Genomic DNA, 27,552 nt, shown 5'->3' with positions numbered 1-27,552 from the left:
ACCCACATTTTTCTCCTAAAACCATTTCTTCAACTTGGTGTTTTACTGGAGGAAGTTAGAAAAGGGGAGATAAGATGCGTGCAGAAGTAACAGTTCTGTTTTTGACACTATTTTTTTGCTTGGTTTCTAGAGAGGTAGTTCACTCAGCTTAGTCCCTGCGTGCAGAGATCACCCAGAGACAACAGCTCCTGTGAACTTCAGTGGGCAGCACAGCACACGGAGTGACCGGATCGTGCTTTATTTGTCCAGTGATGCCTGAGGAAGTGACTTACGCGACTCTCAAATTTCCAAATCCTTCTAAGTCAGTGCAACTCCAGGAGTGCTGCAGTCTCAAGAGAACAGGTAAGATCCTCCCTCCAGGATCAGACAGACCAGAGGAGATTATCCACCTTACTGGTGGATTCTCCTGTCTTCAACTCAAGGCTGTTAAGATCAGTTATGGAGTGCTGGTTCATAGTGAAGTCGCTATGCCAGAGCCTAGTTTTGTCTGTCGTATTTAGTTTGTAAGATTATTATTGTGTGTAAAAAAAAGGCTGTGTCCTAAGCCTCTGGAAATCCTGGGGTCACCACAATAGCATTTCTTATATTTTTTAGAGATTATAGGCTATTTGGGGAAGGAAAAACAGTAATAGCATGAGAATAACTCTCCAAGATTTGTATTTAACTGCTAAAAGATATAAAATAGACATATGCTATGAGACTCATAGGACCACTTCTCTACTCAGGGATGTTGTAAACCTTTCTTTCCAGGAAGGAATAAGACTGAAGGTTCCTTATCTCAACATAATATAATTCCGGTTCACATAATTGCAGTCTGTTTTATTCAGCAATCCAGTCCCTAGAAAGTTAGAGATAACAATGAAGCAGTAGGAAGATGATTTTGGAAAACATCAAGATCATATTTGTCTTTATTGCTATGGGATACATGGTTTCTTGTGCATTCCTGAGACTATTTTTGTTATTTATAATTTGTTATTTACATATTTTAATACTTTTGCATATTTTAAGTCCTTTTGATCTTAATATAAAATTATATATTCTATAAATATGTGGAATTTTTAATTTACTAATTTAGCCCAAAGTATTTTACATTCAAATGATGAAGAAAAAGCACTCTGTATAAACAAATCTGATTATAGAATTTTAAGTATCAGGTTGATAGATTATGTTTTAGAGACAAATTTCCCAAATAGACTCATCTTCTCTATGATGCTGGATAAAGGCACTGTAAGTATCTAGGGAGAGGTATTAGGGCATCACCATCCAATCAATCTCATAGGCAACTGACTTCAGGAGCTTATAAAAACTAGAGAGGCAACTTGTGTTCCCAATATTATTTCCTAATAATCAACAGCTGTTACTAAAATTATTTTATAAGAATTTTATTCTTTTACACACATCTGGGTAGACAGCTTGAATTTCACTTTTGTGAAGGTTCACAAAAAGTTTGTCTATTTAAAAATAAAAATAAAAAAAATCTATCATCAGAATCAAGCCAGAAACACTGGGACCATCTGGATAGTTAGGAAGAAAAAAGAAGACGAGTGGTTTCTTAAAACACTTTTACTTTTTCCCCCCTGCAAAGAAAACCATGAAGTGCCAGAAGCGGAGCTGGACCAGGGCGCTGGGAGCGAGGCGAGGGACCCCGAGCGCCCCGCTGCGGCGGCGGGGAGCAGGGCGGCCGCAGGTGAGGCGTCAGGGGCCACGGCCGGGCTCGAGCGCGGGCGGAGACGCTGGGCCTGACCGTGAGGGGCTTTCTTCTAAAATAAGAAAAGCTTCAGCAAGTGAGGTACGGAAGATAAACACGTGGCGGTAAACGCATGTCCTTCAGTTACGGGAAACCATCTCTTTTTTTATTATCTTCTCCATCTACCTTTTCTGAATTTTTCTTATTTTTATAATATTAAACTTCATTTTTTTATTCCCTTCCCCCCCTTTTTTTATCATTTTATCCTTTTGTTATAATTCATGGATGATCTTCTTAAATGGCCTTTTAATTTTCCTTTCTAGAAATGGGTTCTTAGTATTATTTTATTTCAACAAATTCTTGTTTTCTAAAAGCTTCTTTTATAACATTCTGTCTTATGTGTGTATGGAAAATTGTATCTCTCTGATAGTTTTTTTAAAAATTTATTTTTAAGTCGACTTTATAGAAGTATAATTTCAGTTACTTTATTGAAGTAATTTAAATCACTTTTAACATATAGTGCATTGTACTTAACAAATATATACCTATATACCACCACCCAAAAGGCACCTGTGTGCTTTCCAAGTTATCCCCACCATCATCATCACCAATCTTAGCAGCAGATAATCAATGACTTACTTTCTGCCTTCCTGGGCTATTCTGCCTGGTCTAGAATTTTATATAAATGGATTCAAAGAACATATAAGCTACGTTACTGTCTTCTTTCATAAGCATAATGTTTTTGAGATTCATCCATGCTATGTGGATCAGTAGTTAATTCCTTTTCATTGCTGAGTAGTAGTCCATTGCATGGATATGCCACAATATTTATCTGTTCACCTGTAGGTAGATATTTTAGTCACTTCCAGTTTGGGGCTCGTATAAATAAAGCTGCTTTAATGTGCCGTCTTTGTGTAGACATTTTCTAGAAATTTTATTAGGTAAATATCAGCCTAGAAGTAAGAATTCTAGCTTGGATTCGGGTATGTTTAACTTTATATGAAACTGTTTTCCACATGTATTTACAGAACGTTTGAAGTTTTCTCATTATGTGATCTTTGCTTCCCTGAAACTCCTCTTGTCTGTGTTTCATTTTTTCTTCAGTCTTTCATGTTGCCAGTTTTCTTCAAATATCTGGTGACTCTTGGTTGCCTGTACCCATTTGAGAATATGACCCCAAATCAAATTTGTGGGACCCCAGTGAATGAGAGATGGGTTTGTTAAATTGTCGCCTTCATGGACTGGGGCAGTTCACTGGAAAACTCATTGTCAATATTTGTAGGGGTTTTTCCCCCTCTTGGCCAGTTAATTGCTCTGGAGATGAATCCTGTAATACACTGCCTCAGGCAGTGTGTTATGAGCATGGATAAGAGAAGGGGTTGACGTGGGGGAGAAAATACAGAATGAGGGGAGTCTACCTGTATCTTACATAGATTTTTAGATACATTTTCAGTGTTCAGGTCACTTATACCTCCACATAGGAAGTACTAGATATCGCCAATTCATGGAACTTTGGTGTGATCTTGAGAATCAGCTTGCTTCTTTTGTTTCCTCAACTCTGACTTTGGTTCATTTTCTAAGGGTCCACAAAATTACTAGTAGCTTTTTTTGTCTTTGATCTTTCCAAAATTCCATTTCCTTGGTTTCCTTTCTCTTATCATGAATCTATGCCTTCTTTCTACATGGTATTAGAGTTTTTAGAGAAAACCAAGGAAAAGGAATGAGATCTATCTATAGCAATTAATTCCAGCTGTTTAATCACCATTTCAGTCCTCCCAAATGCACTGTTATTCTGTCTTTTCCCCTCATTTCCTGTTATCAAATACCTCCCCTGAATGGACTAGCACAGGCAGAACACTGAATGTATGTATGTGTCCAAAACTCTTATGGGGTTCCAATGAGGAGAAGAGATGATGCATTTGCTTACTTCTGTACTAGTTAAGAGATTTATAGAACAGAAACTTTAGGGGAAGATTCAGCTATCTGTAGTTCACGACAAGGGCCAAGTCTCTTGATATTATTGCACTCCACAGAGGAAAGGTGGCGCCATCATTCTTGTGTGGTGTCAGGAGGACTTGTTTATCTTTCTGGCCTCAGAGGATTAGTATCCAAACTAAACATGCATGCAAAACAGGTCCTCTGTAATCCTAAATCATAGAGTGTGATAGACCTTGCATCTGAGAGGACATCGAACCAGGTGTTTTTTTTCATGGGACATGGAATTAACAGCTTGTCATCTGGTATGCCATTGACACAGTGACAGACACGTGCTTTACATCACACATAGGCTTAATGCTTCTTAAAGTACTCCAAAGGTTGATTTCAAACACAAGAGTAAATAAAACTAAGACAAAACAAGTAACAATAGCTGCTGATTTTAGGGGACTCAGAGGCCAGAGGAGGGAGAAAAAGCCAAAGACCCCAAATAGCTCCTGGAAGAGAAAGATAATCAGAGTAAACAAACAACATAACAACATCATTTAAGATATTAAATTATGGCTTTGTAAAGCTTTAAATTGGAATAACATGACTTCCATTGTGATAATTTTAGTGGGTGAGCTGAAAGAAAGGGTGAAGATCATTGACGCCCAAGTTGATTGTCCTGGAAGATTATACAGAAAAAATTATTTAAATTAAAGAGATAAAAATCATGATGGACTTCGATAATAAAGCCAAGTGATCTAATATGTAAATAAGATTCCATAAAGAACAAAAAGAACAGTTATAAACAAAGAAATGATTAAAATACAATTGGATACTCTCTAATACTGAATAAATATGGAGAAAAAAATTGTCATTTATTCATAACAAATTCAGAAAAGATATAATTCATCCACTCTAAATAAAATAAAATAAAAATCACACACTCTATCTGAGAAAAATATTCAACAAAATTTCTAGAAACAAGATTTAATAAAACCTAATAAAATAAGGGAAAGTTTAGAGGCAATTAGAAAGTAGTAGCTGATGATGGGATGATTACAATAAAATTATAATAGTGAGTGCTAAATTACTTTTACAATGGAATAAATATATTACAAGAGACAATCTGTAATAGTCTAGAACAAATTTTACTAAGTTCTCTCATTAAAACCTAAGGTCAGGGAGAGAATAGATGAGGGAATAAAGATATTATAAAGGTTCAGGCTGGACAGTGAGATTGATAATTATATATTAATATTATATTATTATAATTCAGAAGCAGTGAATTATTAGGGCACTGGTGGAAGGAGTAAGGTTGGTGTCTTATTTCATAGCATAAAAGAGAAATATGTGTCTAAGGGCTAGTAACTGGTATTAGAAGAAAAATATATAAGTAAAACTTCTAAATTACTAAGGAAAAAAAATCAAATAAATATCAAGTCTAGATTAAATCAGGAAAAAAGTATGTTAAGTAATAATTAAATATATAATTCATGAAGTCAATATAAAAACCATAAACCTATATGCACCAAAAAATGAGGCAGATATATAAAGCAAACATTATAGGAGATTTTATTAGAAATAAATTTAACTCAGAGTCTTTGATATGCTACTTTTGTTACTATAGAATACCTAGCAAAAAATCTGATAAATTTGAAATAAATGATTTGATAATTAAATTAATACACTTATTTTATAGAGATAAACACATATCTTATATGATTGCAAATTCTTAAGATAGTGTATCTTTAGAACAAAGAGTTGGTAATTTATTTTTAAAAAACCTACCAAATATTAAATTTTTAGAAATTAATAGACCTATATCTTTCTGATTATAATACTATAAAATTAGAAATAATAATATTGGGATAACCCAAATAATCTTAAATACTTAGATAAAGATATATTCCTAATAATATTTTGATCAAAACAAACAAAACAAATGAAATTACAGATATTTATAATGTAATGCAAAAGAAAATATTTCTTTTTGAAAACAGCTAGAGTTATTAAAGAAAAAGGTTTATCACCCGCAATCTTTCATTATCAGAGAAGAAAGACTAACCGAACTTAATACAAATATTAATCAAAATAAATTAAGAGAGAACCAATGAATTTAAAAGCTTAAATTAGAAATAGAAAATTGTTTAAAACAAAATTTAATCTGAAGACTGGTTTCATTAAAAGGAACCCAATAGACAAATTAAGGAAATATGGTGAAAGCAAAATTATGAGATATTAGGAATAAGTGTTAAAATATAGTCATAAACTGGAAGAGTAGATATAAGTTTCATCTATGCAACTTTATGGCAATAAATTTAAAAATCTAAGGGAAATAGGTGATTTTCTAGTAACATATTAAAGAGAATACTTGAAAAGATCAATCACCAGAGAATTGGTAGAAAATTGGATTAAATAATATATTTCAATACTAGTGTGGAAAAGTAAGGAAGAATCTCCAGCAGGTGGTCAATACTGATTACATGGAGTTGGGAAGGTAGACCAATGAAAGCCAGATTAGGAAGGTAGGAGGGGGGAAAACAAAGACTGCTAAAATATAAACCAGGGTCCTGGCCCGTGTGGCTGTCCGTTGCCCCAAGAGGTAGCTAGTTCGATTCCCCATCAGGGCACATAGCTGGGTTACAGTGGCGGGGAGGGGCGGGGGGAGTAGGGGCGTGCATGAGGCGGCCTATCCGTGTTTCTCTATCTCATCAATGTTCTTCTCTCTCTAAAATCAATAAATGACATATTCTTTTTAAAAAAAGAGTTCTTCATGTCATTTTCCTGAATTCATGCTTCTTCATAGGACAGTACGTTCCATCAAAATTATGGGGCCCTGTTGCTTTCGTTTTCCTGATGCTGAACTTGATAGTGCTGGCTGCACTGGGAACCCTGATCTTAATGAGTAAGTTTCCACTTTTCTCTGAGGCTGTTCCTTGGTTTTATCAGGCACATTGCATTATTCTGATATTATATTACTTAATATTTTGAGTATTAATGTTATCTCAAGCTCTTCACAAGCAATCTCTTTTAATCTTTACCACAACCATATCTTATAGTTACGTTTTTCCTCAATTTCCAGGGTCACCATGCCCAAAGTGCTTTTTACATTCTCTGCGGACATTAAGTGACCAGTGAAGAATATTTGGTCATATATCCAACATTTTATTTTACACTTTATGGTTTTAACATCCCTTTGCCTTTCTTTCATGTTTCTATCCTTTACTATATTGATCATGTTTTCTTCTCTTTGAATGCTTTCTCAACCCCTGCAATAATTTATTTCTTTAAATATTCACTAATTATTTATTTGAGAATTAAAAGACTTTTTAAAACACTCCATATTATGGGAGTGTCTCTTCCCAGGCTAGATGCTAGTGGGAAATGTTCTCCCCCCTTCCTTCCCTCCTACAAAAGTGAGTACAAAGACATCCTGAAGAAATAGAGGACAATTATTACAATAATTGCCAACATTTCTTGAATGCTCATTCTTGCTGATTTTGATCTCATTTAATCCTCATAAAACTTAAATTAAAAACTAAAGATTTTATTAATTTGCAGCGCTGCCAGGTAAACTAACATCAGCCTATCAAGAAAAGCTAGATTATACTGTGATAATACACAAAATAAATTATGAAGCTTCCTGGATCTTCTGAAGTTTTTGAAGACATGATCCCCGTCTTCCTATTTTTTTCCTTCAATTCTGAGGCTGGCGTTTAAATTACAGTTATATCTATTCAAGAAACTCAAATTCGTAATATATGGGCTTAGCAATATACTATGATGCCTCCCAGTCTCAAAAGTGTGATCTGCATTTTTATAAACTAAATAATGAATCACACCATCTTTATTTCGAAATCTCTGCTTTACATGGATCCATTTTGTTTTGCATTTAAATGCATCTGGGCATTTCCTTAAACAAGGAACTAGTGCTCCATTGGGTGACTTAAATCATTTTTATCTCAATTAATTTTAATATTAAAAGTATGTAAGGCTGGTGTTCTACATGTATGCAGCTATCATTTTACTATGTTTTCCATTAAGTTGTTAGATAGCTATTATATTAATATAATTTATTGGAAGACTTTGCGTTGAAGTCTAATGGACCTCCTGCCATGAATTATAGATTACCACCAACTCTCCTTCAGCAACAGTACAGCTTATGACGGGCAACCAAGCGCCCTGGAACAGCTGGAGAGAACTATCACCTTATACATGGATATGTATAAAAATGTCTCAAGTGAGCACACTGTTTTCAAAAATATGTTAGAAGACACATTAAAGCAGTGGAACAACTCTATGTCAAAATGCTATAAAGACTTAATGAAGGAGAAGAATGGTAAGTGAAATCATTTATCTGTTTCAGAGTTTCATCAGTAACTTAGGGCGCTCTCATTTTCCCCAGCCTTTTCACTGGGTTTAAAATCTAGAAATGTTTTTGAAATTTAAAAAAATCATGGAAATATGATAACCATTTATAAATTCTTCTGTAAAAAAACCACCTTTTGTCTTTCTTGACTGAGTTTCTTTATATGTTGTTTACTACTTTTATCAAATGGGTTTCTCTCTCTCTTTCTCTCTCTCTCTCTCTCTGATTAGATTCAGTTTTCTTGAATCCTTTCTTCTTCTTCTTTCTTTCACATTCCCATTTATTTACACTCCCATTTTAATGGACTTTAGCTGGTTACATAGGAAATAAATGTTCTGTATACATGTATGTCTGAGAAGGCCTTTATTTGGCTAGGTATAAATTTGAAGGTTAAAAGGAGTCTCTTCAAGAATATGGAAAAAATTGCTCCATTGTCACTAGGAAACAATGTTGTTAATACGAAGTCTGTTCCCAGTGTGATTTTCATTCAGTAAAATAACCTGACCTGACTTTAGCTTTTAAAATATTTTCTTCATTTTGGGTAGCTGAAGTTTTAAGGCATTCTGGGTATAAGTGTTTTCTAATCATTTATTGGCTGTGTACTCTGTGGGCCTTCTCAAAATGAAAGTTTATGTCTTTCAAATTTAGGGAAAATGTGTGCTATTACTAAATATGTGCTATTTAATAAAATAAATATATGCTAAAAATAAAATAAGTTTATGTTTTTCTCTTTCATTTCCTCTGTTCTGCTCATGACTTCTTTGCTTTAGATGTTAAGATTTGTTGATTGTCTCTTCTTTTTTGTATTTTCTATCTTTATTTTTTTTACTATAGATTTTCTAAACTCTATTTTTCAATCTTTCTATTGATTATTATTTTGTCAATCATATTTTTCAACCTGATAAAACCTTATGTGATTCTTGAGAGTTGTTTTTTATAGCACCCTGTTTTTACTTTTAGAGTTGCGTAGGTATATTAATCAGAGGAGTCTTAAAAGATGACTCTTGTCTTTCCTAATTTTTTTATGGCGGGGGGGGGGGGTGTGTGGACAGGTTTGTGTTTTGTTTTTCTTCTTTTCTTTTATCGTGAGAATTCTCTCTCATATGCTGGTGCTCTAACATGCCTTATAGTTCTTGCTTCTCTGTTCAGACTTAAGAAGGAAAGGGATGGCTGATTTGAGTTGGCTCTACTGCTATTAAAAGATGATGGGTTCTCCGTTAGACCTCTCTGGAGGTGAGAAATCTATCTGGACATTTAAGGGTGGATGACCAAGGAGGAAAGTATGAACAGACAACTTTTCTTTTCAAATGAAGCTGGATATAAAGGGTGGCACTAATAGTCATAGCAGAAACCTAGGCTTTGCTGGAAGGTGTTTTCAATTTCTTCAGAGAGGAACCATGTTCTTTCCTCTGCTGAAAATCCTTTACCCTCTCACTGATTTCTCTTCTTTCCATTCTTCAGTCTTTCCTTTCTTCCCTTTCATTTAAAAAAAAAAAAGCCTAGTACTTGGGAAGAGACCCTGAGAATACCAACTGTTCTGAAAAAGTTTAACAATTCTTCATCTTGAATAACTAGCAATACAAGAGGAAAAACAGACGAGTAAAAAGATAATTATACCTCAGTGTAATAAGTGCACACAAACATAAATATATAATGTGAGAAACAATATAATTGGAGGAAATAGTCCCGACTGGATAGGGGTTCAATATTCAATGCTGGGAGGGAAGGCATATTGAAATAAAATTGATGAGCAATAACATGACAATCTCAGGAGAAATTCAAGGTATTCAAAATAAGGCTAATAAGAAATAAAATTGGAGTGTCATTGGGGTTCCTGTAGATAATGGAGAGGGTTTGAATTTTAACCTGAAAGCAATGGAAAAACATTGGATAATTTAAAGCAAGTTCTTATAGAAACATCACTGGAAACAGTGAGGTGATGAGGTTTCTGTAGAAAATATAGCAGATTAGAGATGGCCTAGGGTCTCATTGCAGCAATCCAAAACTACTGAAGTTTTCTCTGAGTGCTTTTAATAATCCCTTCATCATTTTTCTTCCTCTATATCTATGATTCTTTTTCTAAGACTGTTTCAGATTCAAATCCCATTTTATTTCAGATCACATTCTCTTCCTTCTCTCATATTTTAAGCAATCATCTCATTCAATCTATAACCTCTGTTAATCACTTCGATATATAATGTAGATGTTTGGAAATTCTGATATATATGCTTATTGATTGCATATCTGTACATACATTTAAAAAATATTAAAAAATATATATCTTTATTGATTTCAGAGATAGGAAGGGAGAGGGAGAGAGAGATAGAAACATCAATGATGAGAGAGAGTCATTGATCGGCTGCCTCCTGCACGCCCCCACCTGGGGATCGAGCCCGCAACCCAGGCATGTGCCCTGACGGGGATTTGAACTGCGATCTCCTGGATCCTAGGTCGATGCTCAACCTCTGAGCCACACTGGCCAGGCTGTAAGTACATTTTATGCATATGTGTGTACCAATATCAAAGACTTTCCTCATTTGTTTTTCAGACCTCAGATGTTGCTCATGTACAAAGTCATGCACACAACATGAAAATAAGGAAAGGAGTCTCTTCCCCCTGAGATGTGAAGTGAAAAATTGTAACTTAACTCAGGTCTGTGTTACGATTTCTGGCATGTCCACAGAAATTTATTGGTATTGTTAAGGTACAGATAAGAAGAATTTAAGTGACAGCATTAATCTTGGCTGTTCCTAATAAATGGCCTTTATACCTTTTATGTGTGCCACCTCCCTCTGAGTGGAGTCACTGGAGAATTCCTATACCATAGGTTCAAATAGCAAGGATATACAATTATTATAGTTACCAGTCCATGAAACACATCACAACAGGTAAGTTATGAATATATATTTCTTGTTCCCTATGATTGTTGGTTCTTGTAGAACAAGAAAGGAGAGAATAATGACTTATTTTCAGTTGTGAGGCATATTTTAAGGGAACATTGATGCAAGTTAAATCATGGGATTCTCTTCCCCCTAAGAGTTGTTGTACACTGATGAAAAATTATAGTCTTGACTATAATCCACTTGGTATAATCATATAAATAATCTACAGTGTATCTTATTTTCACCTGTTACAACCCTACTTAGTGTTATTAATGATAAAATACAGAGAAATCAGATAAAGTTACTGTAATGCTCATGATTATTTTGCTATTGTTTTTATTAATCTTTGAGAGTAGGAAAAAAAGCCAAACTCCTAATTGTGGAATGCTAAAACCCTTACTATCCAACACAATCTATTTTTTTAATTTGCTGCAGCATGCTCCAACCCAATAGATCTTGTTATCAGCATTAACTTGAATGAGGTTCATGTCTCTGGGATTTTTGCCCTTTATGATTTTATTACTCGAATTATTATTTTGTCCCTTTTGAACTTTATTAATTCAACTCAGTTTTCAAGTTTCAACTTTATTGCTTCTTTGGAAATTTTTCTTCCATCACAGCAAGCTCACTTTGTGGCTTTCTTTTTCATATTCTCGCATCATTACATCAACAGCTATAAATATATCTGTTCTGCTAGACTTTTAGCTCCTTAAGGTAGAAAGTGTGTCTTACACATTATATATCCATTTGTGATATAGAGAACACTTTAAGCCTGGCTGAAATACAAGGTTTCTTCAATAGCTTGATTTTAAAAAATTATGCTCTTTTTTTCTATAAGGAAAGGTTGTACTTAGAATGTCAAAGGGGAGACATTTCATTGTTTTAACATATTATTTTGATAATTTACTGTATTAAGGGAACATCTCAATCAGGTAAAAAATTAAGAAATAGTTAAGGAATTAAGAAAAATTAAGGGATAAAATTATTTTATATGTTTTTTTATTGATATCAGAGAGAGGAAGGGAGAGGTAGAGAGAGAGATGTTTGATCGGCTGCCTCCTGCTCAGCTCCCACTGGGGATCAAGCCCATAACCCAGGCATGTGCCCTGACCGGGAATCAAACTATGACCTCCTGGTTCATGGGTTGATGCTCAACTACTGGGCCACACTGGCCGGGCAAAATAAAATTGTTTTAGACTAAACCAAATTAGATATGAGGTATGAAGGAAAGGGAGCAAACTCTGATAATTTTAAGTTTTCTATCTTGAATTTATACACAAGAAAATAATTTTTATGTTTGGAACCGATATTGAGTGTAAACTTTAATATGTCAAGTTTATGGTGCTTGTGAGAATCACATGAACATAAAATGTAATTGAGCTTGGAGGTGAATGGGAGTTGAACATAATGGAGAATTAAAAAAAAAAATTATCCACTTGTAATTTTACTAAACATTAATGACTTATCAAACATTTATCAGTGATTACCATGTTCTTTTCATTGAGAATACCAGATGAATAAAGTTCTGATCCCCACCATCAAGGGTAATTTGAGCCTGGTAAGGAAGAATTTTGGTTAATTAAAAAACCAATAGACTGGGTGACAACATCCAAAATGAACTGGTATATTGAGAAAAGGAGGTGCCACAGGATAGAACCCTACATATCCACACCATGGAAAATAGGAAAACTAGCACAAGTGTTTAAGAATAAGTGATTGAAGAAATAGGGAGTGAAAAGAAGGCATGACCCAATAGGGGCTGATGATTAAATTAAAAAAAGGAGGAGTTTCAAAAATAATGTAGTCAACAGTGGAAACACCTCAAAAAGATTATATAATGCACAAATGGTGACAAGTACTGTGTATTATATACCTATAGTGAGCCACAAAAACTGGAAAAGACCTTTTAACCTAATGTTTTATTTAACCTTAAAACAGTCTGTGATATACGTACTATGACCCATAAGTTTCAGACCAGGAAACTAAAGTTCATAGAGAATTAAGTAAATTTCTTAAGGCCACATGAGTGACAAGCACCACAATGCAGGCTCAAATTTGAGTCTGCTTATTTTCAAAGCCCAGGATATATCTAAAAACAAAAGTGTTAGTTAACAATTAAAGGGCAACTCTGGCAACAGTATTATAAATGAAACTGTGTGGGCTAAAGATTGATAACATTTTATTATTTTTCAAACAAATGTTTCTTGTGCTTACGAAGCTCTGCAACATAGACTAAATTCTAGGGATGTAATAATAAGCCCTGCCTTCATACATCTTACAGAAGCTTTTCTCTAAGGTGACTCCCACTAAATCAAGAATCCTGCAAATGGTTAGTTTACTGTAATTGTGATGTTTCATAGATTAAAAAATGAAAGGTACAGTTCAAAGAGAATAGAGGTGGCTTAAAATCTGAATGAGGGAGAAGCAATAAAATAAAGCTTAAGCTCCAGGTTTTCTCTTTAGAATCTTTGAGGTTAATGGAAGATGTTGCCTTTTATATCACTAAAGAAAATTCATGATGTCAGGAGAGTTTTAAAGACATTATTACTTACTTCAGGGTAGGGCCCAATGAAGAGGGAAAGATTAAAAGAGTAGGAGAGAGGGAGGTAGTAAGTTGGAAAAGAGCAGAGGTTCTCATTGGAGAGGCCAGTCTTGAATGGATGGGAACCCATTCCACAGTGAATGCAGAGAAGAAAATTAGAACCCCTACTGATGTAGGTAGATATGGTAGTATTTGGGGGACTTCATCTGATACCTTCTGTTTTTGCTTATCCTCTGATGAATGTTAAGACTGTGATGGTGTTAAGTAGGAAACCTGAGAATAAAGAAGGTTTTAAATTCTCACTGTGGGAAAGGGGACAGGGAACCAAGAAGTGAAATCACTGTTGAGTGGAATTTTGATGACATGAGCCTAGTTCTGTTGTACTTGAATTAGCTCTCAGTGGTACAAAGGAGCAGCAACTAATGTTTCTTTTGTATATAGCTGTTCATTACATGTCTTCCTTCACCTGTCTCTGGGATGAAGCGGAATCCTATGCCCACCATGACAACTAAGGCAGAGAATGTTTCAGAATTTTGCATTTTGACCTGTGAGTTAATCTGTCTCTTCTATCTTGTCAATAATAAAGAAATGTCTGATATGTTAATTTTGGATATACTTATCTGACAGTCATCCTTCGTATATGATCAAAGATGAAAAATAGAAGGCAAAAAATTCTGGGAGCACTTGTCTGTACCTCAAGCAACTATTATTTGTTAGCAAAAAATCTATTCCATATAAAGGAGACTCTTGGAGTAAAGAGCCTAGGAGGTAGAAATTCAAAAGATTGCCTGTACTTCTCTGCCCTTCCTTTCACATTACTGTTCCTTGCTTTCCTAGGGCACTAAGGAATGGAAAGTATAAAGGCAAAATCAAATCGCTGTCAAGGGTATTGCCCTGTGCGATATACAATGACTTATCCCTTTGGAGCCAAGAAAATTCTGCTGTGTTTCTACTACTTTACATGACATTTAAGTAGATAATATAAGCTGACATACTTTATTAAAGGATGATTGTGCAAGTGTTTTAAGAGACTTATAATCAGAGTAACCATATGTTTTATTTTCTGAACCAGAACACTTTTGAGAGTGAGAGCAGACACTGTTGACAATTACATCAAGACACTGGGCATAAATCCAAAGTATCCTAGGCAAGCCAAGATTACTCAATGACCTCTTAGGGTGAAACTGAGAACAGGAGACCAAGAGGTAATTTGGGAGTCCTAGACAGTTGAGGGCTCTTGTGAATTCTCACAGTGGTATAAGGAATTGCCACAGCTATTGTCACTTTCTTCTCTTTTAACTGAAATAATCTAACAAGGAAAGGAAAATAAGTTTTGGATATAACAGATTGGATTTATGAAGTAACTGTCTCATTTTTAAGATAAATAAAGCATACAACTCATTTTTATTTATTTATTTTTTTAAAGGTCTGGACCCTTTATGAATGTTTCAAGTGCTGAAACAGTGAAGTATGCAATGGAAATGAAATAATTGGAAAAATCTAATGACTCTAGTAGTTAATATCTGTGATGACAAAGTAGATATGCCACATTTTTAATCCTAGGTAAATGCAAACTTATAGCTTATTATACCACAGGACATAAAAATCACCATGTAAGCTGAAACTATGTAAAAGCAATCTCAGAATCAAAGGAAAAATTTTGTGACCTTAAAACCTTTGTCTCCAAACATTAAAAACTCTTTTTCTGTTGAGTATATATACATATATATAGTGAAATTAACATTACTTATTACATTATCATTTGAAATATTAGCAACATTGAGAATTAAAGTGATTTCATTTTTTAAGAGTAGCATGAACAGTGGTACAACTTCTTCTGTAGTCCAACTTACTAAACAGATTGAGCATCTTTTCCATGCAAATTGTCTTAGCAAATTGTCATACTCCTTTCTAAGTCGGGACCAGCTTCTAACATTTTATCTTTTGTGCTCTCAAAGACATGAAATATTTTTAACAGCTCCTTTCATGTGAAGTTTTTGGCTGGCATCCCTTCCTTTAAGTGCCTTAACCTTCTTTATCACAACTACTTTTCTTACTTATGTCAATAAATTTCCTTCAGTAAATTCTTCTGAATGCATATCAAAACTCTGAAATGATGGCAGTGTCAACATTTCTACGGTCAGCTATTCCTTCTTGAACTGAATTTAGATTATTCTTTTCACAGTGAGGTAAAAGTTCTTGTCATACTTCCTTTTGCTGTTACTTCCTGTCAGGATGCTTGGATATGTTCAGTGGTATGCTTGATATCTTTTTTTTTTTTTAACTCAACTAAAGAAATTGCATGACTGTAGTGTCAAGAGCTTGTCCAATATTCCATCAAAGACACATGATTTTAAAAGTTTAAATAATGCTTTGGTTCATTGACTGGATTGATGAAGTTGTGTTTGGTGGTAAAAAGCATATTATCACTCGAGGCCCTCAGAGAATCAGTGTGACATTTTTGTTTTGTCTTGTGGAGGCAGCAAAATTAGGCTCCAGAAATTGATTTTGCCTTTGCCCGCAAGTTATTCAGTACAGGTTCACTGTGAGAATTATAATAATTATGTAAGTCAAAGCATACAGGATAATATCTCTTAATAAGCCAAATAAAGAAAGAACATACTCCCAACCAATGACAGATTAATCACACCATTGTTCTAGGCAAAGGGAGATGAGAGGAATAAAGTGTGAACTGTGAGGTGAGGTGTGCCTCTTTATTCCAGGAGGAGGCACACTTGAGAGAGTAGGGGGCCAACCAACAGCTGACTTCCAGCTGCCAGCACAAAGTGGAAGTCTCCTGTTGCTGGAGCACGTTGCCCGGGAGCGAAGATGCCAGTGTTAGCAGGCAGTCTGAGCCGCTCCAAGGGTTACCACTCCAGACCCCTGCTTGGCTTCAACACCACCACCGCCCAAGGAGTTGCCTCAGCCACAGTGGGAGCAAATGTCTAAAGGGTCTTCAGAGAGTTCTTCGGTGAGCCGTCACCTCACCCAAACGGAAATTCAGACAGACTTTCAGTGTTTATAGTCTAAATGTTCCCTTGTTGGCAACCAGACCCCACCCCTTTAGGGGATGTCCAAAAGTCACCTTATTAGCATTAACTCAGCCTAGCAGTTGTGGCTGAAAAGGGCTTGCTATGAATAACTACACTCATTTCACCTTTCCCGCGGACTCTAAAGCAATCGCTCTTTTAGTTCTACCAGTTTTTGCCTCTCATCATTTGATGTTATATTGATAGGTACAGACACATTTAAATTGTTTTAGCTTCTTAGAGAACTGACCGCTTTATCATTATGCAATACCCCTCTTTATCCCTGATAATTTTTCTTGTTCTAAAATCTGCTTTGTCTGAAATTAATATAGCCACTCCAGGTTTCTTTTGATTGGTGTTAGAATGATGCATCATCTTTCTCTACTCTTTACATTTAACCTGTGTCTTTACAATTAAAGTGGTTTCTTGTAGGCAACATATAGTTGTATTTTTTTTTTTAATTCACTCTGAAAAGCTCTGGCCTTAATTAAGGTATTTAGGCCATTTACATTTAAAGTATTTATTGATATAGTTGGATTAATATCTGCCATACTTATATCTTTTTTTTTTTTTTTTTTTTACTCTTTGAACCAGTTAGGTTTTTTCCTCTCTTTTTTTCTGCCTTTTCTGGTTCTATTTGAGCATTTTATATAATTTTATTTTTGTCCTTTCTTAGAATACCTATAACTCCTCCTTTTAAATTTTTGTAGTGGTTGCTCTAGAGTTTGCAATGTGTATATATAAGTCTCTGAGCATGTATTCTGACTCTAAAACCCTGTCAAAGTCTAAAAATCTAGCTGTTCTGCCTTCTGAAAACCATTGTTATTCACCACCAAAAGCTTTATAAATTCAAATACTCACTAAGCATTTCCTTTACCTTCTTGCTTTAATTAAAATCTGCTTCCCCTTTTAGGTTCCCTGCAGATATCTCAAGTGTTGGTGGCTTTGTTTACCACATCCCTCATACTAGTGAACCTGAAAGTTCTCTTTTTTTCTCTTTTCAGTTTCCAGACCACCTTTCCTCCCTCCATCTCTAAAATTTCTAGCATTGACTCTTGACTTCAGACAACTACAACCATTACTCAACACTCACTATTTCAGTCATCTTCCAGTCCTTGGTCATTTCCCTCATTTCTTGAAGAAATTAGCTCACTGTTAATCTCTCTAGCACTAATACTCCCTTAATGTTTAGTGGTTTGTCTATATAGACCAGCCTTCCAACATTCTAGACACTTAATTCTTTGACCTTAGATAATCTTGCATTTCTTCTCATATATTCTACTAACCCTTTTGTTCATTATCTAAAATTCATTATTTTTAATACCAGGAACCCCTCCATAATCTTAATTTGAAGTGACCCATGCTCTAAATTCAGCCTCCTACATTTTCAAATCGTTTCCTCCATTGTTCTGACTCCATGAAATGTTTGCTTTGCCAGATCCTATTATTCAGCCGCCCTTTACCCTTTTGTTACTTGCTGCCTCATATTCTCACTCTCCTCATTACCCATTTAAATTAGTAAACAGTTTATAATCATCCCCTTACATATACTCTCAACTCCCTTGCTTCTATTTCACTTCCTTGTACTGGAAACACACCAACAAGAATTACCGTGAATCTTAGACTAGCCCACACCTACACCCATGCAGTTGATAGTGACTAGACAAATCCATATCCGCTAACCTCAAATAGGTCTTAATGCTGCTCAAAATCTATAATCTCACTAGCTTATTCACTCATCAGCTCACCTATCCAATTATTTCATACAGTTTCCCTTCAAAACTCAAATACTTCATTCCTTATCCTCACTTTCAGTTAATAACCTTGTTTCTTTTCTCACTGAAAAAAATACAAAAATTAAAACTTCCACGAACTCCCAGCACTATAGCTCTTAAAGTATGTGCATCATTGTCCACATATTCTGCCCTCGTGTATCTGCTATGGGCACACCATCCATGACCCTGACAAACATTTCACTTTCTTACTGTATGCCATCCCCATCCACCTTTACCTACTCAGGGCATCATTATAGCAGTTTTCTTCTCTCTCTCCTTACATCATCAAATTTCCTTTTCTACTAAATCATTCCCAGGTACATAAAAACATGTATTAGTACTTCTATAGTATTGCATCATTTCTTTTCTGCCCTTCACAGGAAAATTCTAGAGTTGAAAATACATGCTGCCTTTCATTCTTCTCTTCCTGTCCTCTCCTGAACTTCCATTAACAAAGTTTTCTATCACAACACCAAGATTTTTTTCAACACCTCTGACAACAACAAAAATGAGGTTAACATCGGCATCAAGGAGATGTATTAAGAGGCAGTTGTGCCATGTCAAAAAATATGGAGTGAATTCAGTGACTCAGATATAACTTTAATTTATAGAGCTTATCAGTGAATGATATAGAACTTCTAAAGTCACTATCAGGAAAGACAAATATGACATAGTAAACTTCTTGCTTAGAAATTTCTTTTATCTCTCAATTACTTAAAGATTTTAGTCCAATCTGCTTGCCATAGTAAAAAAGTGCCTTCACTAGCTGTTTTTTATCCTACCCTACCCTACCGTACCCTACCCTACCCTACCCTATCCTTCTACTCTACTATATTCTATTCTATTCTATTCTATTCTATTCTATTCTATTCTATTCTATTCTATTCTATTCTATTCTATTCTATTCTATTCTATTCTATTCTATTCTATTCTATTCTATTCTATTCTATTCTATTCTATTCTATTCTATTCTATTCTCCTATCCTATCAATTCTATTCGGTTGTACTCTATTCTATTCTTTTCATCACATCTAATTCCTTTTTCTATTATACACACCATGCTCTAGAAGTAATCTTTTCACCATTCTTGTCATTTTTGTTGTTTTTCTTTGCAAATTGGCCTGTCATAGTACAATGTGCATTCTTCCCTTCTCAATCTGATATACTCCAGTTTTATCAGAGGTGGTAGGAAAAGAAATTCAAAATAGAGTCAACTTTATATTTAAATGACTGGATGGTAATATATTTCATAAAAAAAGAAACACATGAGAGATGAATTTGTGTTAGAAATTCTATTGAGTTTAGTTTTTTACCACATGAATGTAAACATAAGATTAAAGCTCAGAAAATAGAGAATGACAGGAGACACACACACACACACACACACACACAGAGAGAGAAGAGAGAAGTCTAAAGATATAAATTTTGAACCATCAGTATGTATGTTCATTAAATATTTATTTGACAAAATATACTAAACAGTAATTCTGTGGAAGCCACTTTGAATACAAAGATAAAGACGTTATAGCCTCCCTTTAAAAGATGCTAGAATTATTATAGAACAATAGGTGCTGGTTAAAATAGTAAGAGTGGAGAATTAAAAAAGAAAACAGCCAAGAATATAGGAGCATACAAGTTATTAATGGTGAGTAGATAAGATCTGTGTTAGGGTTTTGCTGAGAAACAAAAGCAATAAGATATATGTAGATAAGAGATTTGCTATGGGGATTGGCTGAGATATGCCACAATCTGCTGCAAACTGGAGACTCAGGAAGGCAGTGGTGTAATTTGGTCCAAATCTGAAAACCAGAGAAGTCAATAGTATAAGTCCCAGTCACAGGAGAAAGGCCTGAGAACAGGGGTACAGGCCATTGGTATCAGTCGCAGATTCTGAAGGCCCAAGAATCAGTAGGTCTGATGTGCAAGGGCAGAAGATGGATGTCCCAGCTCAAGAAGAGAGAAAAATGCCATTCCTCTGTCTGTTCCTTTGGTCTGTTGGGGCCCTCAACGGATTGGACGATGCTTGCCCCCATTGGTGAAGGTAGATTTTCTTTCTTCATTCTACTGACTCAAGTGCTAATTTCTTCCGGAAATACTTTCACAGGTATATCCAGAAATAATTTTTTTTTAATCCTCAACTGAGGCTATGTTTTTATTGATTTTAGAGAGAGATGAAGGGAGAAGAAGAGAGAGAAAGAGAAACATCAATCAGTTGCTACCCATATGCAACCAGACTGGGAATCGAACCCCCAGCATAGATATGTGCCCTGGCAGGGAATCGAACACATGACCTTTTGGTGTACAGATGTCACTCCAACCAACTGAACCACACTGGCCAGGGCCAGAAATAATTTTTTCTAGCTATCTGGACATCCCTTAGCCCAGGCAAGTTGACACATAAGATTAACCATCACAATCAGTCTAGTACAGAATAAGAGATATGTCTAGAAAGTTGCATTGTCAAAGAGAATGAATGATATAAGTGAAAGCAGAGGAAGAAAAAAAACTTAGACAATAAGTTAATACTTTCTTTAGCAGCTTCAGTCATAGCAGTGGATAAAATGACACTGAATAACATATTCTGGGAGTCATAATGTGAAGCACACAGGCAATTACATATTTTCTTATCACAATAAGAAAATTTTCATTATAAGAGAAGCTTCTTAATGGTAATTTTATTTATTATATGTACTTTCTCACCTTCAAATTACTTTTCAACGCACTCTAGAGAACTTGAGTCATATTTAAGATCTCTGTTGATCATAAAATTGCCAGTTAAATAGACAGTTTTCAGTTCTAGAACATTTCACACTTAGGTGAGGAATGCCTCTGAAATTCCCTCATTCTTAACCTCACTTGTGGTGGCCCTATAACTTCTTTGACTACTTTTCTACCTCTATGGGCTCGTTCTCTCCACTTGTTTTCTTGAAGCTCTATTTCAGACCTCTTTTCCCTCACACATGCCATTTTCTTCAAATGCGCAGACATTAACCCTTACCCACATGTAGATAAAGCTCACATCATTATTTCAAGCAGTCCCCTCCCAACTCCAGAGCAAATTTTCATCTTCCCAACTGGGCAATTTTTTCTGATTAATCCAAAACAACAGCAAACTCAATACAGACAAGTTTATTATACAACAGCTCATTTTTCAGTGGAGGAATATGGGAAACATTTCCTACCCTAATTTCACCCTCCTCCTACCAAAGTCAAATAATTTCTAATAAGGAAACTTTATTCTTCTATGTCTGTCACATTCTCCACTTTAGCTCCTTCTGTGTCCCAATCATTTCTCACCACTAATAATGCAGTTTTCCATGTCTCCTCCATCTTAATGTCCATTTATTAGGTTAATCTTTCTTTTAAAAAGTCAGAAAATATCCAATCCCTAATTCATGCATTTCATTGGATATAGCCAAATTTTTAACACATTTCTATAAGGTCTTTAATTATGCACCATGACATCAATACATAGAAGTTATGCCCAATTATGTATGTTATGCACCATGACATCAATACATAGAAGTTATGCCCAAATGTGCATGATCTAAATGCGTGATCCTTTTACTCTTAATCTGTTTATGTTATTTGTCTAGTAAACTATCAGTTTAAGATAACCCACACCTCTATAACTTTTTTCAGTTATTCCCTACTTTCCATACAACTCTAGTGTAAAATAATTTTAGTATCTTCCATGCCTTTTTCTCCTCTCCCAGAACATTATGTGTCTATCTGCCATATAAAACTCTCAATCATATGGGGAAAAAGACATATCTCCAATGTTGTTTATTATGTACCACATACATAATATTCTGTGTACAAATATTTTATGTACTTCATAAAATAAGTATCTATAATGCTTACTTTCCTTAAACCCACAAAATATATATCTTTCATCAGAGCCTTTGCCTGTGCTTCTCCTTGCAACTTTAATATTATATTTTATATTTGCCAGATTAATTCCTAATCATTCTTCACACCTAGTATGGGTGATTTAATGGTAGTGGAACATATCAAAATCATGTAACCAATTAAAATAAACTTCAGTCACATTATTACTTGGCCAATGCTTGAGAGAAGATACAGAGTGGTGATCTCTTAAAGTAGTAGCAGCAGAAAGAAAAAACACAAAAAACCTTATTCTTAATTTCTAAATAAACAAGAAAAAAAAGATTTTTTTTTTTGGTATTTTAATTTTACCTATCTATCATCTAACCAGTTTAGGCAAGCTGTTTATTGATTATGAACAAGCATCTAGGCATAATCTGGATTGCTACTATTGAGTTCTTAGAAATGGGAAGTGTAGAGCATGGGTTTCAGCTCAGTCCAGAACTATGTCTGCTGTATGCTTGCCTCACTCAGACCTAGTAGAATCCTTTGGAAATACTTCCGGTTTCTCATAGAATGATGTTTTGAAGACGGAGGAAACACTTGCTCAAACTGTTGTAATCTTTGGTGAGATTAGCACAGAGAATGTCTTTGATGACTCAATTGCTTTTTTCACACCAAGTGTTTTTCAAAGAAATTTCCCCCTTAGAATATGCATGCAGTTTAGAATAGAGTGGGAAAAAAAGAATACTTCAAACTAAATTAAAGGGGCCTATGCAAACAAATTTTTGCAAATAAATTTGTATTGCTTTCAAATATAGTAAGTGAAAAAAATTAATTTTCTTTTGGTCATGAAAAACACAAAATTTTAACATAAGAGACTGCAAAACAGTTAGTTCCCTTTTCTTTTTTGTGGTTTAGAGAGGTGTGCACTTAAATTTCCCATTGAACATCTTATTGTCAATAGGTCAAATATTATACTATGGATATGCTTTACAGAAAAAAATTGCATTTTTTTCACTGAAAACTATATCTGTAATTTTCATTTCTTCGTTTACAACTATTGCAATTCACAAATTTTACTCTAAAATTCTTGAGTTATCTGCTTTACACCTTTTAGTCCTATGTTGGGGTTTATGGGTTTCACATAGACATAAATCTAAATATTCTGTTGTATTCATGACTTCTCTACTGGAGCTTGGAAGAACTGTTCAGCATGAGGATCTTTTTCTAAGGAATTGAGTGATAACAGATTTTTTCAAAATGATGCCAAGTTTTAGTGAACTGGCAAAACAACATGGCTCTGGGAGAATGTAGAAAAAATATATTTTCCATTGTTAGCTTTGATTTTAAAGCCTAGTCTTTTGTCCTTAAATCAAGATACCCTTCCTACTTTCATAAGGCAGAGAATAATAGAAAAAGGTAGAAGACAAAGTGTGAAGAATTACTGATGAGAAAGAAGATTACAAGGCCAATCTAAAGTTTATACCAGAACTAAGGATGGAAGCTTAAAAGTCAAGTTTATAAACTTTGCTAAGGACCTGCCGAGACAAGAAATAAGACCTGAAAAACTTCCATAGCACAATAGTGAATTCACTAAACAAAAGTTTTCATTCTCTGTATGTTTAGACATTAACCGTGATTCTCCAGTTTGTTTATCATGTATTATGTTGTAATGTGTTCTTTGAAATAAAATGCTAATGTTGCATCTTTTCTCAGAGTATTGCTATTTTTATTTTTACATTTAGATTTGAATCTGAAGTTTAACTTCATGTATAATGTGAAACCAGGATCTACCTCTAATTTTACACCTTTATTGCTGGAATTCTACCATGTTGCCCTTTTGAAACAGTACACCAAAAGGTAGAGAAGAAAGTGATGCTGATGAAAAATTTTCATTTGTATAGCACTTGACATTAAAAACAAATGATCATATATTTTCTTTTTGTCTCACATATACCTTGTGATTTGCATAGATTATCATTTTAAGTCTCATAGTTGAAAAGAAATTGAACTTTACAATTTAAGTTTTATGCCTAAGGTTGTATTTAACACGTTGTGAAACCAAGACATTATTGTAATTCAATTATTATTATGCTCAATGTTCTGTCTTTTCCACTTTAGTACATTACCATATAGAACTTACAGAATGGGAATAAATGGAGCACTATGACTCTATGTAATTTCATGATTCCATTTATTTAATAGAAGTAGATACTATTATGAAATTTTTAAAAAGCATTAAGGAAATATTTGATTAGAAAGTTCTAGGACTCACTTGGTTGAGGTCCCTAGTCAGTAAATTAATTTATCTCCTGGCTTTTTATCAATTGGTTACAACTGTTTTTATTTAGAGTAAAGAAGAGAATTATGATAATAGTGGTTAACATAAGATTAAAAAGCCTCAGCAATTTAATACAAGTTCATTACATGGGGATACAGGATTAGTTGCAAGGATATTACAAATAAAGGGAGGTAAAGCCTTAGAGTAAAAGAACCTGGAAAGCACCTATATGCTTTCTCTATTTCTCAATAGTATTTCAGTCATTCACACAATAGTATTCACTCATATTTTATATTCATTCTTTACCATTACACTGAAACTATATTTTCAAAGAGCATCAATAATTTCCAGATTGGCAAACCCACATTGTTTGTACAGAAAATAATACAATACTTAATAAATAATAATACAAAGCTAAACTGTGTTTCACGTACTCACTACTTTGTCTCACCCTCTATTTTCTCTTTTTGTTATATATTTACGCTTGAAAGTTTCAACTTTGTACATGGCTTTAAGTAGAAAATATAGACAATACTAAAATTTTTATTTCTAGCTAAAAATAAATACACCTGAGTAACACAGGGATGAGATATATGTTGCCTCCAAAATCCAAAGAGCCTCACTAGGCATGGTGCCTCATTTTAGGTTGTAGGAGTGCCCAGATACAATAAATAATCTTATCATCAATTTCTTGATAAGCCCTGTAGCAATGGACCCCTAGAAATTTCACTGAGCAAGAATGCCCCTAATTGTAAAATTTATTCCCCACCCTCTGACACACAAATGTATTACCAATAAATTGAGAGTGGTTGTTACATCTTAGTCATTAGGTTCAATCTGCATAAAGTCATCAATGTAATGGACCAGTGTGATATCTGTGGAAGGAAAAGGTGACCACAATTCCTGTGAACTAAATAATGACATAGTCTCTGAGAGTTGAAATGCCCCTGGAGTAAAACAGTAAAGGCCTGTTATTGGCCTTGACAGCTGAAAGTAACTGCTTCTGATTGGCTTTATTCACATAAATGAAGAAAAAGGCATTTGCCAGATTAACACATTGTATGTGGGAAACGTATTTATACATTTTACGTTGACTGGTTGTAGAGCGCGCGATAAAAACTACCCACAAACAATGTGTTAATAGCTTTATACCAGCTACCAGGAAAGGTATAAATTTGCTCAAGCAATGCAACCAAGCTAGTAGAGCAGCCACACTTAGAATAACCCTCCAGTTAAACTTACAATAAACTATTTTCATTCTCCAAGATGCATGTGTCTTCTTCACAAACCAAATAGGCAAGATAAATGAAGGTTGATGGTACTCACCACCCCTAACTTCCTCAAAGGATGAATAAACTCTAAATTCCCTCTAGGAATGCGGTGTTGCTTTTCATTTACTATTTCCTAGATACAGGCAGTTCATAGGGTTTGAGTGGAACCAAATGCGCGGCTCATTAAAAGGCAAGAAGTATGAGAGCGTTATGACAATGAACCTCATCCTGAGAACCAAGAAACCCGGGATGGAGGTCTGTGCCATCATGGTAAAGCCCTTCCTTTCCCCTCAACCCAGCACTCACAGTCCTTCCCCATCCAAAGAGGTTCAGCCAGAATTATCTGCCCCTCAATGAAAGGAAGCTGTAGTGGGTCTGCTGTTTCCACCTGGATCCCCAAGATAGATCAGCAAAGTAGCTTGGACTTGGACTTTCCCACCACAGTAGCACTCACTGCACAGCTCAGGGAACCTAGGTGGGGATTCTGCCAGCTGCTGAGCATATTTTTTCCAATTGTGCATTCTAGATAAGGAAAGTAACAGGATGGGTTTGGAGGCCAACTGGACCCACTGTGAGAGTAGTCAGAGCTAAAACTCTATTGATCACCTGATCTGCATAAGCACCTGCTCTGACTGGGCAGCCACAGTGATATTTTGGGTCTCCTGGAATTCGTGTCAGTTCAGACCCAGGAGGCCTAATAGAATCAGCTAATGCCTCTGTTGCCACTGGCTCTTATGAATGGATAACTTCTCACTTTACCCAATGTTGTTTCCCTCACACTCAAATAAGTGATCCATTGTAATCAGCTATTTATTAATAAAAGGAAAGGTGCAAAGGGAAGGCCAGACATTATAAGCATGGACATTTGGACAGCTTAACCAGGAAGCTACAATTTCACACTCCACAGGGAACCACTGGCTCATTCCCTGCAAAACACTGGTGGAAAGGGTCCAACAAAGGGAAGATAGATGCATACACAGTGAGTTGTGGTGGTGAGGGAAGGTGCTTGTCAGTCAAGCCTGGGGAACCATGGATTGGCTAGAACAGGCAGAGCCATTACAAGCCAGTGAAAATTTTGGAATACATAATCCCCTAAACAAAGGAGTTCTCTCTCTTGACTCTCCTGTTGTGATTGGCTCTTGGCTCTTGGCTCTCTTGCATTCGCCCACATGGCCAATGGCCATGCTGACCTCGGTTGCAATGGACAGATGACCTGGAGCAGGAAACACTAACTAAGCTAGCCTGATGCCGGGCTGGAGTGTGCAGACATGGAATGGAAACTCTGGACACTGGTTCCGATTTTAGCTCTGCTAAAGCCCCAGTTAAGCTTCTTCTATGACTGGACTAAAGGACATGGGACATTGGAAACTCAGGAATGTAATTCTACAAAAATAAAAAGAACTCATTCTTCTGTGCAAGTCTTGGAAAATTCTTTCTCTTGAGATATAGCAAGAATTCCACTCCCAAAAAACAACAGATGGGGGTGAGGACCATAGAAACTATCCTTCCATCCAAACAACAACAAAAAAGGGGGACATAGATAGTTGGGCAGATACCTGCATCTTGTCTCATTTTCTACTGTTGATAGACTAGGAAAGGTTCCACACTTTCAGGGCTGGCCCAGGTTTATCTGCTTGTAAAAACTGTACTGGAGGTTGTAGAAGCAAGGGGGGCTCTGTTTAAAATAATAATTCACGACTTTTTTGAACAAATGCGCATCTTTTTTATATTAAAATTGCGAATGATAAATACAAAAGATGCATACAAAATATATATGCATACTTATGATTTACCCTGATAAAATTATTTAAGGTATTGCCACCAAAACAAACATTGTTCCTCGTTATGGAGCATGTGAATGGAGAGGACATGAAGATAATTTACAGGACAATTGCTGCCTTACCTAGAGTGAGGCCTGAGGCAAATTCCAGCAGCTGGTATTCACTGTGCTGACTGCCAGCA

The 27,552-nt window shown here is 35.2% G+C and overlaps 1 protein-coding gene across 1 annotated transcript; it reads left to right on the top strand.

Annotated features, from left to right (window-relative positions):
- The first annotated feature begins 251 nt into the window (after positions 1-251).
- LOC107543995 (uncharacterized) lies at positions 252-25,947 on the top strand. The gene is made up of 7 exons (XM_087813789.1): positions 252-342; positions 1,586-1,687; positions 6,417-6,515; positions 7,737-7,949; positions 10,528-10,617; positions 23,784-23,898; positions 25,728-25,947. Exons 1-7 carry the CDS (start codon positions 252-254, stop codon positions 25,945-25,947), a joined length of 930 nt encoding a protein of 309 aa, XP_087669915.1.
- The last annotated feature ends 1,605 nt before the right edge of the window (positions 25,948-27,552 follow it).

The sequence above is a fragment of the Miniopterus natalensis genome, chromosome 2 (genome assembly GCF_054644295.1).
Source record: "Miniopterus natalensis isolate mMinNat1 chromosome 2, mMinNat1.hap1, whole genome shotgun sequence".
Lineage (NCBI taxonomy): Eukaryota > Metazoa > Chordata > Mammalia > Chiroptera > Miniopteridae > Miniopterus > Miniopterus natalensis.
Note: the sequence above shows the minus strand (reverse complement) of the source record. Positions and strands in the feature narration are given on the sequence as shown.

What these genes read in the sequence shown, in the direction of transcription:
- LOC107543995 (XM_087813789.1), top strand. Translation starts at nt 252, where the DNA reads ATGCCTGAGGAAGTGACTTACGCGACTCTCAAATTTCCAAATCCTTCT. An exon ending in GGGAACCCTGATCTTAATGA is followed by an intron (nt 6,516 to 7,736) that starts GTAAGTTTCCAC and finishes CATGAATTATAG; the next exon opens with ATTACCACCAACTCTCCTTC. An exon ending in GAGATGTGAAGTGAAAAATT is followed by an intron (nt 10,618 to 23,783) that starts GTAACTTAACTC and finishes TTTTACATTTAG; the next exon opens with ATTTGAATCTGAAGTTTAAC.